The 18,671-nt window shown below is 30.9% G+C and overlaps 6 protein-coding genes across 7 annotated transcripts; 2 read left to right on the top strand and 4 right to left on the bottom strand.

The window, feature by feature from the left end:
* Nucleotides 1-156: 156 nt before the first annotated feature.
* LOC104755645 (zinc transporter 7-like) lies at nucleotides 157-1,478 on the top strand. Of its 2 annotated transcripts, none has more exons than XM_087497159.1 (3): nucleotides 157-708; nucleotides 863-1,012; nucleotides 1,173-1,478. In XM_087497159.1, the coding sequence occupies exons 1-3, from the start codon at nucleotides 157-159 to the stop codon at nucleotides 1,476-1,478; spliced, it is 1,008 nt and encodes a 335-aa protein (XP_087353285.1). The 2 variants fall into 2 exon arrangements, with proteins under 2 accessions (XP_087353285.1, XP_010476366.1); XM_010478064.1 differs by having other exon boundaries at nucleotides 157-768.
* A 646-nt stretch (nucleotides 1,479-2,124) lies between these two features.
* Nucleotides 2,125-2,472, bottom strand: LOC104759206 (Defensin-like (DEFL) family protein). Its single transcript, XM_019238855.1, is given in 2 exon segments — nucleotides 2,125-2,300; nucleotides 2,394-2,472. Coding segments are annotated over 2 exon segments (255 nt in total).
* A 909-nt stretch (nucleotides 2,473-3,381) lies between these two features.
* On the bottom strand, nucleotides 3,382-3,853 carry LOC109129873 (Defensin-like (DEFL) family protein). The gene is given in 3 exon segments (XM_087495274.1): nucleotides 3,382-3,593; nucleotides 3,596-3,686; nucleotides 3,839-3,853. Coding segments are annotated over 3 exon segments (195 nt in total). The 3' UTR covers nucleotides 3,382-3,504.
* Nucleotides 3,854-6,306: 2,453 nt separating this feature from the next.
* Nucleotides 6,307-6,880, bottom strand: LOC104755644 (defensin-like protein). Its single transcript, XM_010478063.2, has 2 exons — nucleotides 6,759-6,880; nucleotides 6,307-6,654 (listed from the first exon to the last, which is right to left on the bottom strand). Exons 1-2 carry the CDS (start codon nucleotides 6,805-6,807, stop codon nucleotides 6,392-6,394), a joined length of 312 nt encoding a protein of 103 aa, XP_010476365.1. The 5' UTR covers nucleotides 6,808-6,880; the 3' UTR covers nucleotides 6,307-6,391.
* Nucleotides 6,881-9,092: 2,212 nt separating this feature from the next.
* Nucleotides 9,093-9,328, bottom strand: LOC109129871 (Defensin-like (DEFL) family protein). The gene is made up of 2 exons (XM_019238853.1): nucleotides 9,268-9,328; nucleotides 9,093-9,184 (listed from the first exon to the last, which is right to left on the bottom strand). Exons 1-2 carry the CDS (start codon nucleotides 9,326-9,328, stop codon nucleotides 9,093-9,095), a joined length of 153 nt encoding a protein of 50 aa, XP_019094398.1.
* A 7,916-nt stretch (nucleotides 9,329-17,244) lies between these two features.
* On the top strand, nucleotides 17,245-18,078 carry LOC104755643 (uncharacterized). Its single transcript, XM_010478062.3, has one exon. The coding sequence runs from the start codon at nucleotides 17,340-17,342 to the stop codon at nucleotides 17,934-17,936; it is 597 nt and encodes a 198-aa protein (XP_010476364.1). The 5' UTR covers nucleotides 17,245-17,339; the 3' UTR covers nucleotides 17,937-18,078.
* The last annotated feature ends 593 nt before the right edge of the window (nucleotides 18,079-18,671 follow it).

Genomic DNA, 18,671 nt, shown 5'->3' with positions numbered 1-18,671 from the left:
GTGCGGCGGAGACAACACAAGCCAGACACCTGTTTACAATATCCAAGTCTACGCCACTCACAGGAGATCTTCTGTTGCAAGATCCGCGCTCTATATAAACAAACCCTATAACCTCACAAACTTTACACTCAACTCAAAACCATAAAAAGAAACAAAATGGCTTCTACTCATCAAATTTACAAGCTAATGATCATTGCAATACTATTTCTCTCCTACACATTAACCTCTCTAACTGAAAATACCGAGCTCGCAAGCGTTCCACAATGCAAATCCGGACCACACGCATCGTTTTGCAACAACAACAAAGAATCGACGAAACTCAAAATCATAGCTATTTTCTCTATCTTAGTGGCGAGTATAATTGGTGTTTCTTTACCCTTGTTCACCCAAAGGGTTCCGGCGTTAGGACCAGACCGAGATCTTTTTGTGGTCGTCAAGGCATTGGCCTCTGGAGTGATCTTAGCGACGGGTTATATGCATGTATTACCCGACTCTTTTTACGATCTCAATTCCCCTTGCTTACCAAGAAACCCGTGGAAGAAGTTTCCGTTCACTACCTTTATCGCTATGCTATCGGCTTTGATAACGTTGATGGTGGATTCTTATGCTATGAGTTGGCATAAGAAGAGAATGCTTAAATCGCAAGCAAATGTCGTTGAAACCCTAGAGAGTGGATCAAAGGAATTGGAGAGTAAAAACGGGATTATAGTTGCCGACCGGAAAGACGACGCAAAATCTCAGCTTATTAGGCATCAAGTCATTGCTCAGGTAGGCACACAGTATGGTTGATTTCCTTTGTTGAAATTTGTTACATTACAATATTTCATAGAACCCTAATTTTGAAATAAATAAATCTGTGCAGGTTTTGGAGCTAGGAATTGTAGTGCACTCCGTTGTAATCGGCCTTGCAATGGGAGCTTCTGATAACAAATGTACCATACGTTCTCTCATCGCGGCTCTTTGTTTTCATCAGTTATTTGAAGGCATGGGGCTTGGCGGTTGCATTCTTCAGGTAGCAAAATTGTACTTAACAATCGCTTAGCCGAGTATATATATTGCATTTTACTAAAATAAATTTGTGAACAAAAATAAATTAGTTTATAATCAACTGATTGTAGTATACTTCTCATTGTACCAACTCTTTATTATAGTTTTTTTTCTTTTTTTCTAAGGCGCAATATGGGAAGAAAACAAGCTGGACAATGGTGTTTTTTTTCTCGGTCACGACACCACTAGGGATCGTCCTTGGAATGTTGTTACAAACTGTGTACAGCCCCACGAGTCCAACGGCATTGATTGTAGTTGGTGTCTTAAACGCATGTTCGGCCGGTTTATTGAACTACATGGCACTTGTTGATCTATTGGGTGCTGATTTTTTGGGACCAAAGTTGCAAGGAAATATGAAGCTTCAGACAATGGCTTATGTTGCTGTTTTTCTAGGTGCCGGAGGAATGTCTTTAATGGCCAAATGGGCTTAGAAAATGTTGAAAATTGAAATTGCATGTATGCCAAATTACATTTAGTCCATTCGTAAACCGTCTCACCATTTGTTGAGTGAGCCAATATAAATTTGTTTTAACTTGAGCCACATCATGTTTAATAATTTCGAATAATTTTCTTTAGTAATATATTTTTGTTTTATAGAGAAAAAGTAATGGCAGAAAACAAAAATATATAATAGTCTTTAGCTCAGTTGGTAAATGAGCAAGTTATGTCACGAGTTCGAGTATATGATTGTACATGTTATTAACTGTTTCACAAAAAAGAGGAAGATATATATAACTAATGTCGGTTATAGAGAAAATCTAAACAAACTCCGGATATTTGACCCTTTAATTCAATTGTTTGACCCCGCAGATCTTTTTTTGTTAATAAATTGATAATAATTAAGCCGGTAATATCTGATATACGCATATGATTTTCGTATTGCAGTACGTTTTATCAAATTGTTCAAAAAAAAAAAAAAAGAACTGATCATCTTAACACACGTACGTTTTATTCCCTTGGTAACAACTGATTGATATTGATACATGCATAGTCCTCATTGTTGTATCTATTGAACTTTTTGTTATTCGTTTACATTATTGAAAAAGAGAACATTAATTTAGGAGAAAGATGACTTAATTAAGCGGTTGGACTGGTAGTTTCTCCACCAAAACTATGGCATCTACATAATCCTTTATCACATCGACAATCAACACAAGCCTCACACGCGATGTTCGTTAAACATTGTGTATTTGTTTTGCATCTAAATGAGATTGTGACATCATCCCCCTTGGCTATCTCCGATGACTCTGAAACTGCGAAAAGAAGAATGAAAAACAATGCAATTAAATTTTTAAAACACTGTACAAATTGTTTAAAGGGGTCGACCAGCAAAATATTGCGTTAACGGTAAAGAAACTAGATTTCGGTCGCAGTGAGGACAAGAACGGCCAATAACATAGCCATAATTACGCCAAGATTGTTCATTTTCTCTCTGAATTTTGAGACTGATTCTTTTTGTTGAAAATGAACGGCACCTTGTATGTAACTTTAGCTTCGTTAATTTGTAATGATTGTAGTGTGACAAAGAACAACAAATATATGTAGGAGCATGATGGCCTCAAGATGGTCAAGTAGAGAGTGATTCCTTTTCTATTTTTGTATGTTTGGAAATATATAACAATATATCTATTATTTCCTCCGATTTTTTAATTTTCATTCTAGAGTTAAATTTTTGTTTAATACTATTATTTATCGTTTCCTTTTTACGATGCAATTTTATCAATCAAATTTTCAGTTTTATCTCTCACTTTTAGCTTATTAATTCTATAAAATAAATGAAATAATGTATTAATGAAGGGTAGATCATGTAATGTTAGGAAAAACTTTAGATCATTCCATATTTATCAACTCTAAACAATAAAGTAATGATTAAATCTGAAAGTTTTAGGCAAAAAAATTATGTTTACTATACAGCTGCATATTGTTCATTTATGTTGGTGTTGGGTTTCTACGATTATGAAGCCCGAAAGAAAAGCCCAATAAGTTGTAATTGTCGTTCGAGATAATAGGCTTGGAGGAAGCCCAGGAAATGGGATCGTATGGAGAAGATGCCGAGTCAAGGTTTTGGAGAGGATCTCGGGATGACGAGCCGGGATCGTTGGAGGAGAACGAGGAGATAGTTTCGAGACCGGTTTTCTGTATTAGTAGTCGGATTTTGATTAGAAAGAGGACATGTAACTTTTAACGAATATAACAGAGAAAATCAATACAAAAAATCCAGTTCGTTTGTTCTTTATTGTTCTTGTCGATTTATACCGAAAGTCTGCCCAGATCTTATTTCTTAACTAAATTTTTCTAGTTGTTGTTTCTGATATCAATGATTTAGTATTAAGATTTTTTCATTAAATTATAAATCAGATATTTTATTTCATTCACTGAAGGTTTTTTTTTTTTTAATTATTCTTTTGCACATGACAAGAAAATAAAAGAGAAATTGAAAAGAAATGGACAAATTGATTAAGCAGTTAATGGCGCAGCTGTTGGATTTCCACCAAAACCATGGCATCTACATAATCCTTTATCACATCGGCAATCAGTACAAGCTTCACAAGCTATGTTTCTCAAACAGTCCGATTTCGTTTTGCATGTGAATGAGATTGTGATCGTTTTCTTCTTAGCATCCACCACAGAGTTTGGAACTGCCAGAGAAAAAAAAAAAAGTCATATCAAAATACTGTTATTGGTATAACAAAAAAGTGAAACTGAATTTGAGGTTTAAGAAGAAAGAAAGAAAAAACTAAATACAAGTCGCGGTGAAGACAAGAGCGGCCAAAAACACTGCAATGGTTACACGAAGATTATTCATATTTTTCTCCTAGCTCTGAACCGAATTCGTTTGTAGAATTTGAGGTGTGGATAACTTTCGTTTAGTTTGCGATGTGATGGAAGAATACAATTATAGGTGTATTATATATAGAGCATGATGGTCCATAAAGTTGCTTCTTTGCCTAAAATGTTATTACTTTTTTCAATGTTTTCAATTAATGAAGTTGTTGACACCTATGTGTATATGATATGCTTGTAAATTTTAAATTAAATTAACAGATTTTTTTTTTTTTTTTTGGTAAGGAACAGATTTGTTAATAAGGTGTCTTAATTTAGAATCTATGGCTTTTAAAGGAAATAAATTTATCACAAAAAGAAAGTGTAGGTTAAGTGGTTAGAAAAATCTAAGGCTTTTGTCGTTTTCTTCCAAAAAGCACGAAAAGAGAAACCACAAATGATCTGTTTTGTTATTGAAAAATGTAAATTTAATTTATAGAAAAATAAATATAAATAACACTAAATATTATAGGGAAAATCAGTGTAAAGGAAAATAAATTTAAGGTCAAGAAAAAAAATATCTCACAAACTAAGCACATTATTTTCTTAAGATTCGTTTTTTTTTGCTGGAAATAAAGTTTTTAAAGCCTTACCAGTCATACCAATCATCATTCTTCCAAAAATTGTAAATATGATTTTATAAGTTAAATTAGGCTTTAGACATACAAAAGTTTTCAAAGTTTAATGTATACTTTCCTGATATTTTTTTCATAATTTTTAATGGTATATGGACAATTACATTATTTGTTCTAAAAAACACTATTTTAAATATATTGTATTAAAATATATGTTCAGACCAAACGACGTGGTGACTGTCACTGGTTTATTCATTTATGTGTGTCTTTAATATTTTCAACCATAATCTAAACTCTAAATTAACTATGATCTGATGAGCTGTTTTTTTTGTTTTAACTTTTATGTAATGATATGTGCGACTCGGTCACAGAAAGAAGAATCAAACTCTTCTTGGGCTCTTATGGGTGAATATTAAAACTATCGCGCTATAATTATATTTTTTATGTAAGAAGAATAAAAATATTTATGTTTTAGTGGATGTCCTTGCCCTCACAATCACAACTATTGTTGAACCACAACATCTACGAGCAAAATCATGTTCTAATCTCGGCCACAAAATGAGTCATTCAATATACATATATAGTTTATATATTAAACGGTTGATATATAATCTTCATTATTAATTTTCTCAATTGAAAAAATTGCGATTTAGTTTATTTTGCATTATAAACAAATGATTATACAGGAGAAAGAGTAGTTCAAGATGTTGTTGGATCATTGTCTTGGGGGTTTAGAGCCATGGCATTTACACTTTCCATGATCGCATTTGCAATCCTGATAAGAACAATGCCTACAAGCAATATGGTTTAAACAACCCTGGTCCATTTTGCATTTGAATTATTTGGATTTGGATAGAGTGTCCATTTTGAGTTCCTCCAACGAATTCGTAACTACCAAATGAAAAAAAAAAAATGAGTTTTTGTTAAAGCAGCCAATGACCAAAGTGTCAAATGTATAATACTAATCGCGTTGAAGACAAAAAAAGCCAAGAACGCAACAATGGTAACGCGAAGATTGTTCAATTTTTGTTTCGGATTTTTGAAAACATATTGTCAAATGAATTAAATTATCTTATATACATGAATAATTTGTGTTGATGAGCTCTAGATATGTATACACGTTAAACTATTAATTGGGCTTTTCTGTTTTAATGATTTTATTAAATATCATTTTAAACAAATTAGCAAAAACTAATTGGATTGGATTTACAATTGTCAAAATATATTTACCAAATTAATACCAAATCTATGTGTGTTTTTTTTTTTTTGACATCAACCAACTCTTTGTGTAATTTGTTTCAATTTATTCATAATATTTGCAACTAAGTAAATAAACAACTGTTTGTTCAAAAAAAAATAAAAAAAGTATATAAACATCTATATCTCGAAGTAATTTATCTTTGGATATGTTTTCTTTTATTGGGGGTTTGAAAATGGACTATCGGGTCCATGAGTCCAAGAAAGAAAAAAAAAATGCATATCATTCTTTATCTTCGACACCAAGACTTGGAAATATTGGCTTCATGTATCTTATGATTATCTCGCGTGCTAGTTGCAAGCTATAGAGGCGAAATGTGGAGGAGGGTGTCCGCCGGATAGGGGACCAACCAATTCGGGAGTTGTAAAACAATTAAGAAATGCTTCCCTACTTGTAGACTTAAGAAATGCTTTTGAGATTCACGTGAGTGTAGTTTTGGTTGAAGTCTCCAATCATTTATTTTGTAATAATCTGTAGAGGTACTCACATTAATTAGGTTTTGATAAGCGTAGCAAAAATAATATAATGGACTGAATACAAATTAAGGTTTCATGGACTCTTTGCTTCAAGGATTTATGTGTGATAAACGTAGCAAAACTAATATGATGAGATATAATCATTTTTATATCTTTGTGAGCTCAACATCTCTTCTTTAGCGATTAATATACATTCACCGGAGTTGCATCAATCAGCATCTATAGCATTCACATATATGCATATCACATGTTCGATTGTATATACAGACTTTGAGTTTGCACGTTGGCGGACAAATTTCGTTACAAGAAGAGTTTCCGTGGCAACGCTCACACTGTCTGATATCAGGGCTAGAACCAATCACCGTAGTAGTGAGAACTTGAAGATCATTGCCACAGTTGCAGTAAGGATTTGTGGAAGGACAAATGCATGGTTTTTGCGATTCTCTTACCATCGCATCAGATACCGACAATAAATCTGCATCCCAAAAGATTAAAAACAAATCAGTAAATGTTGGCAGAAGTGTAAAATGGATTTCACATTTTCAAGGCTATGTGGTATACGTGCAACGTAATTCTTACAAGATGCAGCAATAAGAGCGAATACAAAATGAAAGATAAGTCTCGCCATAGATTTTTTAAGTCCTTGCAATGAGAATAAAATTTTGATGGAGAGCTTACTGCAAAAGCTTTGACTATTTGTATTTAACTTACGAATTTTTAAATAATTTGGTAAGAACAAAAAAAGTCAAGTAATTTTCATTTTAGTTAATTGACTTAATGAGAAATCAAATCGGATTCAGTTCAGAACCATCCGAAAATAATTCATGGGTTTTTGCCTTTTTGGGTTATATATTATTCAATTAAATCGAAAATATTAAATATTAAATTAAATGTAAATTTAAATAGATTTCCTAAAGAAAATATAGTGGTTATCGAATATTTATGGTGCCTCTAATTTAGAAAACTAACAAAATTAATATTCTTAGTAAATCAAATGACACTTCAAGTTTGGAAAACTATTATAAAATAATATCTGATTGCCAAATTGCTCCTAAATTTTAGTCATCTATAGGATATCTCATTAATTTTTATTCTAAACCAACAAAATCCAATAATATCATATAATTATAAAGATATCATATGTTTGCCAAATATCGCAAGTTTTCACCTAATTGTTAGTATTCTACTTGATTTCGAAAACAAAAATATCATTAATCACTAAAAGATCCTAACAAAACCCAAAACTATTTCTTTATATGATTAGAATCAATACTAGTATTTTTGCAGCAGTTTTTGCTCAAAAATACTTTTTGGAAAGTTTTTACATTTAATGCATTGACTTTAATATTAGTTACCAAAACTTCAAAATTAGTTATAGGTAAGATTTTGAAAAATAAGGAAATATTTCTATCTCATTCAAACATAAATATATGATTCCCTTTTATTTTCTATTTGAATTTATATTTAAATTATCTTGAACTATTCTATAATATATTTAGTTAGTAAAAATTATATTTTTTCTTGTATATGATGTAATACAAAATTTTGAAAACGGACATATATTACTCAATAGATGAATAAAAAATACGGGTATAATATCCCACATCATCTAAAATGATAGGGCAATGTTTCAAAGTCATACTATAAAAGAGACCAAAATGATTTCGAATACAAATGAGTAGAAAGCTTGATTTCTCAGGCATTCAAACTTAAAAAACTTTTATTTGGTTTATTCCGTTTCTTTATTTCAAAGATTTTTAAAAGGTTAAATATGAAAATATTTAAAACTTTTAAAAAGTTAAATATGATAAATATTATACCGTAGATACAAAATAAATATTAAAAATTAAGATGATATAGTGTGAGTTAAAATATCTCGGGACGGATTATATAGCGGGACGGGTTTTATCGATATTTATATAGATTAAAATATATCATTAATTCGGTGTTACAGGGGTAAAACACCATTTCATTATTTTATTAATACTGTCGGTATTAGAGAATAAGCATATCTAATTAAATTGATTAAATAAATATTATGTAAAAAATAAATTATATTGCGATATTATATCGTTTATTTAACGATTATTATATAATTATAACATATTTAACCAACATATACAACTTATAATTTAAATATTTTAGCTATAAATAATTTTACCCCGCAGTGTACCGGGGGTCCTAATCTAGTTCAATATTAAATTATCAGTACAAGATCAGCTACAAAGAGTATATTCAATAAGTTAGTTTAAGTAATTACCTTAAAAAACAAAATTACTATTAATATTCTATATATATTTAATTATTTATAGAATTATTAGGAAACTTCTCTACAAGTCAAAATACATTTTTCTAGAAGACTTCAATTTACTAATCCTAAAAATCGACACCCAATCCTCACTAAATAAAGCAATACATTTGTGGAACAAAACATCAAGTCCTTGTTTCATTCCAATTTTTCTATGGTTTTCCTGAAGTTTTTTTATTTATTTATGATTTTTTGTTTACTATATTCATGTTCTTTTATCCAATATGATGTATATTAATGTTTTTAAATTTTATTTTACATAAACATCAAAAATATTGTGAATCTATCAAACTCATATTTGTTTTGTGATACAGATATATACAAAATTTCATTCAATATTTTTTAATTATGATGCAGATTACGACTACAAACCGAATTATAAATTTATGGTTGTTCAAAAAAAAACGGTTGATATATAATCTTCATTATTAATTTTCTCAAGTGAAAACATTTCGATTTAGTTTATTTTGCATTATAAACAAATGATTATACAGGAGAAAGATTAGTTCAAGATGTTGTTGGATCATTGTCTTGGGGGTTAGAGCCATGGCATTTACACTTTCCATGATCGCATTTGCAATAGTGTGATCCTTCCTCATAATCCGCTAATAGTTTAAACAACCCTGGTCCAATTTGCATTTGAATTCTTTGGATTTGGATAGAGTGTCCATTTTGAGTTCCTCCAACGAATTTGTAACTACCAAATGAAAAGAAAAGAAAACGAGTTTGTGTTAAAGCGGCCAATGACCAAAGTGTCAAATGTATAATGGAGCAAAATACCAATCACGTTGAAGACAAGAAAAGCCAAGAAGGCAACAATGGTAACGCGAAGATTGTTCATTTTTTGTCTCGGAGGTTTGAAAACATATTGTCAAATGAATTAAATTATCTTATATACATGAATAATTTGTTAGTTTGTGTTGATGAGCTCTATATATGTGTACGCGTTAAACTATTAATTGGGCTTTTCTGTTTCAATAATTTATTAAATATCATTAAACAAATTAGCAAAAACTAATTGGACTGGATTTACAATTTTTCAAAAAATATTTACTAAATTAATACCAAATCTATGTGTGTATTTTTTTTTTGTTGACATCAACCAACTCTTTGTGTAATTTGTTTCAATTTATTCATAATATTTGCAACTAAGTAAATAAACAACTATATCTCGAAGTCATTTATATTTGGATATGTTTTCTTTTATTGGGGGGTTTGAAATGGACTATCGGGTCCATGAGTCCAAAAAAGAAAAAAAAAAATGCATATCATTCTTTATCTTCGACACCAAGATTTGGAAATATTGGCTTCATGTATCTTATGATTATCTCGCGTGCTAGTTGCAAGCTATAGAGGCGAAATGTGGAGGAGGGTGTCCGCCGGATAGGGGACCAACCAATTCGGGAGTTGTAAAACAATTAAGAAATGCTTCCCTACTTGTAGACTTAAGAAATGCTTTTGAGATTCACGTGAGTGTAGTTTTGGTTGAAGTCTCCAATCATTTATTTTGTAATAATCTGTAGAGGACTCACATTAATTAGGTTTTGATAAACGTAGCAAAAATAATATTATGGACTGAATACAAATTAAGGATTCATGGACTCTTTGCTTCAAGGATTTATTCATTTTGCTGGTGCAAAAAAAAAAAAAAAAATCATTTTGCAATGTGTGAATGTGTGATAAACGTAGCAAAAATAATATAATGAGATATAATCATTATTCTATCTTTATGAGCTCAACATCTTTTCTTTAACGATTTATACATTCACTGGAATTGCATCAATCAGCATATATAGCATTCACATATATGCATATCACATGTTCGATTGTATATACAGTCTTTGTGTTTGCACGTTGGCGGACAAATTTCATTACAAGAAGAGTTGTCGTTGCAACGCTCACACTGTCTGATATCAGGGCTAGAACCAATCACCGTAGTAGTGAGAACTTGAAGATCATTGCCACAGTTACAGTAAGGATTTGTGGAAGGACAAATGCATGGTTTTTGCGATTCTCTTACCATCGCATCAGATACCGACAATAAATCTGCATCCCAAAAGATTAAAAACAAATCAGTAAATGTTGCCAGAAGTGTAAAATGGATTTCACATTTTCAAAGCTATGTGGTATGTGCAACGTAATTCTTACAAGATGCAGCAATAAGAGCGAATACAAAATGAAAGATAAGTCTCGCCATAGATTTTTTTAAGTCCTTGCAATGAGAATAAAATTTTGATGGAGAGCTTACTGCAAAAGCTTTGACTATTTGTAGTAACTTACGTATTTTTAAACTAATTTGGTAAGAACAAAAAAGTCAAAGTAAGTTTCATTTTAGTTAATTGACTTAATGAGTTTAAAAGCTATGTTGGACCGTCATTATGACAATAATATATACGTTAACTTGTTACTTTGTCAGTGTGTATGGGAGTGAAGTAGGAGTAATTAACGTAACATATACTTACTAATCTAATTTCCAAAAAGGTGTTAAGATATGTTGTGGGCTTTGGTGGATTGATCCATCAAAGATAAAGGTTTTATGAGCATTAATACTAGTCCACCTTGTTATCTAAGAGCATTAAGCAATTAACAGTTTGACACCAAGCCACCATGTTGAAGACACAACGTTTCCCTAAGAAAACTTTTTTTTAACTTCTGATTTATTTTTATTTAGTTTCTCTAAACTAGAGACTCTAAGGAAGATGCTCCTATTATCTCAATGAACATGTTAAACTTCTTGTTAAAACATATCGGTTAAAGCTTTCATTGTCAACTAAAAGAGGACTTTAATTTCTTTGGGTCAGAACTCCAAAAAAAAAAAAAAAAAAAAAAAAGCTAAGGAAGAATAGATAGTTAGTACAGAATAATTTATCAAAACTCTTATAGGTATTGTTCTTCTGTGGCGGATATGAATTCGTACCAGCCAAAGAGAAAATTTAAAACAACCTAAAAGGATCAGCCACATATCTCATTGATTAATTAAGAGAGGCATCTAGAACTAGATCGCATATATGTAAAGAACAATATAAAAGGTCTTTTAACCCACAAAAGTTCATTTCCTGCCGGAAAAGGAACATTATAAAGTTTATATATATATATATATATATACGGAATCCAAAATATATAAATAAAATCAAGATATGTTCGATTGTTCGTACATATAACATATGTGTAAAACATAGAATATGAATGGATATGTATGTCTTCATCTAAAAATAGAGAGGCATGATTTGACCTAAGCATAATGTTATCGAGAAATGATTCGGGGTCTTACAGTGGTGAAGTTGGTTTGCCTCGTAAAGGGTATAATATAACGAAACATATTTAGAAGTATCTTTTATTATTGTTAGATCCTTTGAAATTTTGAATCAATTCTTCTTTCGAAAGGAGAATTATGATGGATTCACGAGTTAAATAGATCAGCAACTTACGGATCATAAATTAATATTACAGATTTTTTTTTCTTAACTATCAAAGTATAAATCAGAAGATAAAAGTTGTATCATATATAAAAAAATTATTTAATGCACATATTGCGAGCATTGCAAAAGAATTTTCTAGTAGTCCTATTACAAAGGGACACTAAAGATTTAGAGCTATTCCATAAAATAGTGGGGGTAATTAAAGCATTTTGGATCTAATCCACTTCTCCCAAATTGCTATCATTTCGAAGGTTTATTTTAAAACTACAAAGCCTTACAATATATATATATATATATATATATGATAATTACATCTTCTAATTCAAAATGGAGTTTCCAACGTTTTGATGTTGACAGCTGCTGACGCCAGTTCGCAGCAGTTAGGTTCAAAGGTGCCAATGATTTATTTATTTTAATAAAATAAACACAAATCCTTGTCTCGATTTGTTTTTCCTCCAAGATCACTAATTTGTTTAATGTATTTTTACATTTTCTTGTCGCTTACCAATTGGTTTCTTCGTGCGTGGGGCTCATCAGAGATAAATTATGTGGCTATCCTTCGTTGAAATTTTTGTAGTATTTAATTATGTTTTTCGCCTTTTTTATTCTCCCTTTCTTTCAATAATTTAATATATTTGTGGTTTGATATGTAATGGGTTTGGATAATCTGCCTCTTCAAGTCAAATTCCATCACTCTATTATACTGCCTCTTCTCGCTAAACTAAACACCGACTCCAATGATCAAAGTACAAAACAATGTGATAATATACCGCGAGTTAGAGAACACAATAAGAAAAGAAAAAGACTACTAAGTAGGCTGAAGATGGTTTTCGTCAATAATTTCATACAACTCTTTCTTAGATGAATCTAAATCTAAATAAATTAGACATATTCTTTAATGGTTGGCGAAACTCAATAGTGTTTTTAACCGCAGTTATATTTTTATTAGTTAAAGAAAACTAGACTATTTTTCGTCTTTTACACGTACATGGATTTAGGTAAACACACGGCCACGATTACAAATCACTGAGCTATGAATTTGGTTAAGAAGCATATTATCCTCTTTTGTTTATCAAGTTTTTTAATTGAGTATAAGAGATGTATTTGTATTTATTTATTTTTTTCAACGGTAAGAATTCAATGTTTGTGGTATATTTCTTTATCAATTGGTAATTTCTTATTAAAAAAAACTACTAATATCTAATGGAGATTTTCTTAGGACATCATTATCTAATGGAGATTATTAAAGAAAAGGTCGCATTACATTCAAGGTATATATAAACCTGAAAAAAAAGTAAAAGCCAAAGTCCTTGATTATATAAAATACGGACGGATAGAGACACGTTACGGTATAATTGCACTTCTGGTAACGATATGAGACAAGGGCATCTTAATACTAGGTTTAGGTAACACACACATGACTTGACCGTGACCTATTATCATTTTTAATATGATTAAACTCCATATATATAAAATGTTTAATGTGTCAATGACAATGAATCGAATATTTATCACTCAGAAATATGTAATCATATTCGTTGCGGACGACACGTGTCGACAGTAACACAGCATTGGCAAAATGGTTTACGTAATTTAATAGGATAGGTTTAGCCCCCAACAAAATAAATCACTTAATTAATTGGTTAAATTAATTAGTGGCGGAAGTGTGAGTGGATCACTACCTTAATTTTGATTGCTTAAGCTGAGAAGATTAATTACGATTAGAAGTTAATCATTAACTAGATGAGGTGCCGTACGCAAAGGTCTTTTTTAGCTTAGAAAACTTTCACATTTTTTTTTTGGTAAAAGAAAAAAAAAACTTTCACATTTTAGTTAAACTTTTGTATGGTTGCCCAAAAAAAACGTTGAACTTATGTATTGTAAGAAAAGAAAATTATGACGACGTAAAACTTTTTTAATTTTTAATTTGTCATAGTTAATAATCATGGTAACACTTATAATATAAATACGATCGAGTTCGTGTCTAAAATATGATTATTGAATAAACGATGACGACTAAGACCAAGAAAAATAAGCTAGATTACTTGATTCGGTGTGACCGAATCGAAACAGTTGAAAATTGATATCAAATCTTTTCCAAACAGATAAAAACATAGTGATCTTTAGCGATTACTTTTTCTCTAGGGTTAGTGACATCTTCTAGAGTGATATTTGAGGCAGACAACGAAGATGGGTTTAGATCAACACAGAACACAAGTTTTTAGCATGACGAGAACAAAAAAAAAAAAAAAAAGACAGGCTTATCCTCTTTAGTCCAATCAAATATTTAAGGGAAACTATATATAAAGATGGGGCTGCTTTGTAATGAAGTGGGGGAAAGTGGAGACAGTCGTCATAGTGTTATTTGCAGAATGGGTACACTTCAATAATCAAATTGTACCATAGGGTCATAGGCTATTCTCAATCTATCTCTAAATGGTTATAATTGAAACTTGAAAGCTATCCAAAACAAACATGAAATTTTTGTTACATTTTCTCATATAAAATTAGAGAAATTATCCGGTGACGCGTGCTCAACACAGTCCCTTATTGTGCTGTCCTATCACAAAATTTTTTTATTCTCATAATGTCGACGGCACATTTTGTTTTTTTTTTTCTCGACTCTGCTACGAACAAATCTCTAAATGAATATATGATCAACCAGTAATGAAATTGTTTTTTTTCTTCTATAAGCCAGGAAAGCTCTGTGAAAGTTTTTTTTTGTTTGGATATTAATAAAGCTTGCATTTATAAAGTTTTATTTTCCTTTGCAAGTAAAATCACGATATATAGAATAAACGACAATATTGAAAATTCAACAATCAGACATTCCTTTCAACAACAGCAACACGTGATATTAAAAAAACAAAAAAAAAACTCATACGATGTCCACAATACTAAACACTGAAATTTTCAGCGGTAAAAAATTAGACTGTTAAATTTATAATCTACATTTCACTAACAATTTACCGCTGAATTCACGAATAATGAAAAGAACACTTAATCGTCGGCTAGGGTCAAATTATAGTTCGTTGAAGCCTTTTAAAGTCAATGGACAGTATTGCACCAATTTCAGTTTGCTACTCTTTTTAATGTTTTTCTTCTCAATGAACTCAATTGTGGTATAGACTATGAAAGCATTTAAGCATGTTAAGTAAATGTTTAAGTTGTGTCTCGGTGAATTGGTGCGCCGGCCATGAGGCGTCACTACAAAATGTTTGGCCCCACTCGTAACATTTTCATGTCTGATTTATCAAATCACATCTTATCTGTGTTCCCATTTGTCTCTTTTTAGGTAAATTTCTTTTGGACAATGAACTAACATATTAGATTAAACCTGTTTGAGAATCTATACTCTCTCTCTCTCTCTCTCTCGCTCTCTCTCTGGCAATAAATACAAACACTCCAACACATAGGATGCGAATACTATGGGATGGATTACATAAGTTCGTTTTTGAAGATAGGAATAATGTAGGTGCATGTGATTGGAGTTATGTTGATGGATGAAGTTGCTATTTACTGATGAATTTGGCGGTCAACATTTAAATAAAATAGAAGCCTTGGACTGTTGGGGTGGAAGCTGTATAAAATACATAACCAGGTGTTTGGACTGTTGATTAATGGTTTTACTTGACATTAGGGTTTTATTTAATTGTTGTTTGCTTCCATGTAGTTGAACCGCAGTTTTAGGGATAATGATTCATAATGTTGTTAGTTAGAATGATATTTCTTTTTAATAGTATAGAATTATCTATAAATTATGTTTTTCTCCAATTAGGGTTTATAATATTTTAAAATTTTATTGCAATATATATTAGTGTAGTTCTGATATCTAAATGATAATCATTATCCCATGCGACTCTACAAACTTTTCTAACTCGTTCTCCGATCAAACATTGTAATATTGAAAGGCATATGAAAGTACTGATTGTTTCTTTTCTTAAAATATGTATAATATGATAACTATTAAATCTATTTTATTTATTTGATGGACATATCTGTATATAGAGCGACGGAGAGATGGATCTTGGGGTCTCTTGTCTTCTACTTGTGTTAATTGGGGTCTATTGTCTTCTATCGTTGATTTTTAAATTAAAATAAAATGAAAGCATGTATTAGTTAAGTCCAATAGTGGGAAAACCCCAAATTAATTTTAAATTAGTTTGCTAAATGATTACTAGTTAATTTAGGAAACATGTATGCATTGAAAAAGTATGGAGTAGTAATTGTGGTCCTGTGGATTAGAGCCTTATAACTCAATTAACAAATACTCCATCAGTCAAGTCTATCATAATAACACACAAACACAAAATCATATCTAATTATACTATTAATCATGAATGGGGGTAAAAGTTATTGACCTTTCTAAGTTATAAGAAATTTTCAATATTGATGTTTTTTACTACTGGATATATATATATATCACATGAGTTAATCTCTAATCATAAAAATAAAGACTTCTTGCACGGAGTTGCCAGTGGAAACCCCACCATTTTTCTTTTTGTTCCTTGAATATTTCAGAAACCAAATAATTTTCAATGCTCAATGGTAAAAAGGTTTCGGAAAATAGGTACGTAAGAACTATACAACATTTACCGGTTAGAAAAAAGGACTATGATTTGCTACAGTATCTTCCACAGTAATTTATCTAATACGCGAGGAATATTTATGGTTGGTGATATGACATAAGACAATCATAGCTATTATTACTTATTAGTAAGAGCCTCTTTTTTGGGCAAAATAGTAAGAGAAATTACTCTCTAATGACTAATATTATTAACAATATATATATATATATATATATATATATATCTTTGTATATATATCTTTGTAATTTTGATTATTCATTTCAAGTGACAAAATGAAGTCAGTAAAAAAAAACTAGAAAATCTATTCAACTTATACGAATTTCTTAAACCCTTTTTTTTTTGGTCCAAACTAAATTCTTCAACCCATATGCAACAAATAAAATGTAAGTTGGCTGAATTTTGGAGACATCTCACAATACCATCAAACCCACCCAAAAAAAAAGTTAGTCCACCTAAACACAATGAACTTTGTTGCTCTACAAAACAATTTAGAAAGAAACAATGTATTTGTCGTATATAAATAAAATTGATTATTTTTTTATACCACCATTAGTTAACTATATTTCTTTTTACGAAATCGGGTATTACAAATCACGGTACTACAACTTCCTTTTAAAATGAACTAATCTTTCTGTATCTAACATATTTATTATAATATTATTAATTTATATATGACACCATTTTCTACGTAACTTTTCCTCCGGCCACCTCTATAAAACCCTTCGCTCTCTCTTTCCCTTCTTTCAAAACCACTTCACACAACTCTCCCTCTCCCTCTCTCTCTCTCTCTTCAAAAAACATCGCACAAGAAAAATCTCGAAACAAATCAAAGCAAAGATCGAACATGAATCATACAGTCCCGGCGGAACTCAGCGGATACTTCCATTATCTAACACCGGATAAATATAATAGCCAAACATCAATCATGGAGTCTGAGTACTTCAACATGCCCTCTTCTCCTACTTCTTCGTCCTCCTTCTACCACCTTAACGGTCTGATCAACAACAACAACAACTACTCTTCGTCATCTAACGGTCAAGATCTAGTGACGAGCAACAACTCAACATCAGACGAAGATCACCAACAAAGCATGATAATAGATGAGAGGAAACAAAGAAGAATGATCTCTAACAGAGAATCTGCTCGTAGGTCAAGGATGAGAAAGCAGAGACATCTCGATGAGCTTTGGTCTCAAGTTATAAGACTTCGTTCTGATAACCACTGTCTTATCGATAAGCTGAACCGCGTATCTGAAAGCCATGAGCTTGCCTTAAAAGAAAACGCTAAGCTTAAAGAGGAAACTTCTGATCTCAGACAGCTTATCTCTGATATTAAGTCAAACAACGAAGACGACAACAGTTTTCTAAGGGAGCTCGAAGATTCAATATCGAACTCTAGATCGGATTCGAACCAAAGGTGCAGAGATTTTGAGTTGTGTTAATGATCTTGATTCTTGATCATTGTTCTGCTTTTGTCAAGAATGTAGATTTCATAAGGATCATATATATTGTATTATATATATGATATAATATTATCATTAATGTTATTCTCTATCGCGAAAAAAACAAAACAATGTTCTTCTATATCTTTTTCTTTTAGCCAACTTGAGTTAGTTAAGAATAATGCTAATGATCATGCGCATACGATACATATTATATTATTCTCAGATTTAAAGCTCTTTTCAAATATATATATAAAGTCCTAAAAAAACCATTTCAAAACTTAAAATATCATTGTGTTAATTACAAATTTTAGGTTAACGATGTAAACTAATCCCACTAGGACAATACGTTCCCCGAATGACATATTTTTTCTTTTAAATGTTTACTTATATTTGGTCGACACGAAATTTTGATCAGTTGAATGTAACTTTCAAGAAAACAAAAAAAAATATTTTCTGTTATTTTATTGTTTGTCCGTACTTTTCTTTATATACTTTTATATGATTGTAAGAAAGTGTACACGCCTTGGTTACCAATAAATTTGTTTGTACCGATATGTTGCTAAATTTCCAGGCATGGGAGTTTTAACCCATAAATTCCACTAATTTATAATACGATTATCAATATACTAAATGTATGAGATATACCAATTAACAAACTACAGTTCTGTAAATTTTAAACTATAACCAAAAAAAAAAAAAAAAAAGTCTTACTCGCAAATTTTCAGCTCGCCG

This window comes from Camelina sativa, chromosome 17 (assembly GCF_030686135.1).
Source record: "Camelina sativa cultivar CO46 ecotype springtype chromosome 17, ASM3068613v1".
Taxonomy (NCBI): domain Eukaryota; kingdom Viridiplantae; phylum Streptophyta; class Magnoliopsida; order Brassicales; family Brassicaceae; genus Camelina; species Camelina sativa.
The sequence above is the reverse complement of the archived record's forward strand: the minus strand, read 5'-3'. Positions and strand labels throughout refer to the sequence as shown.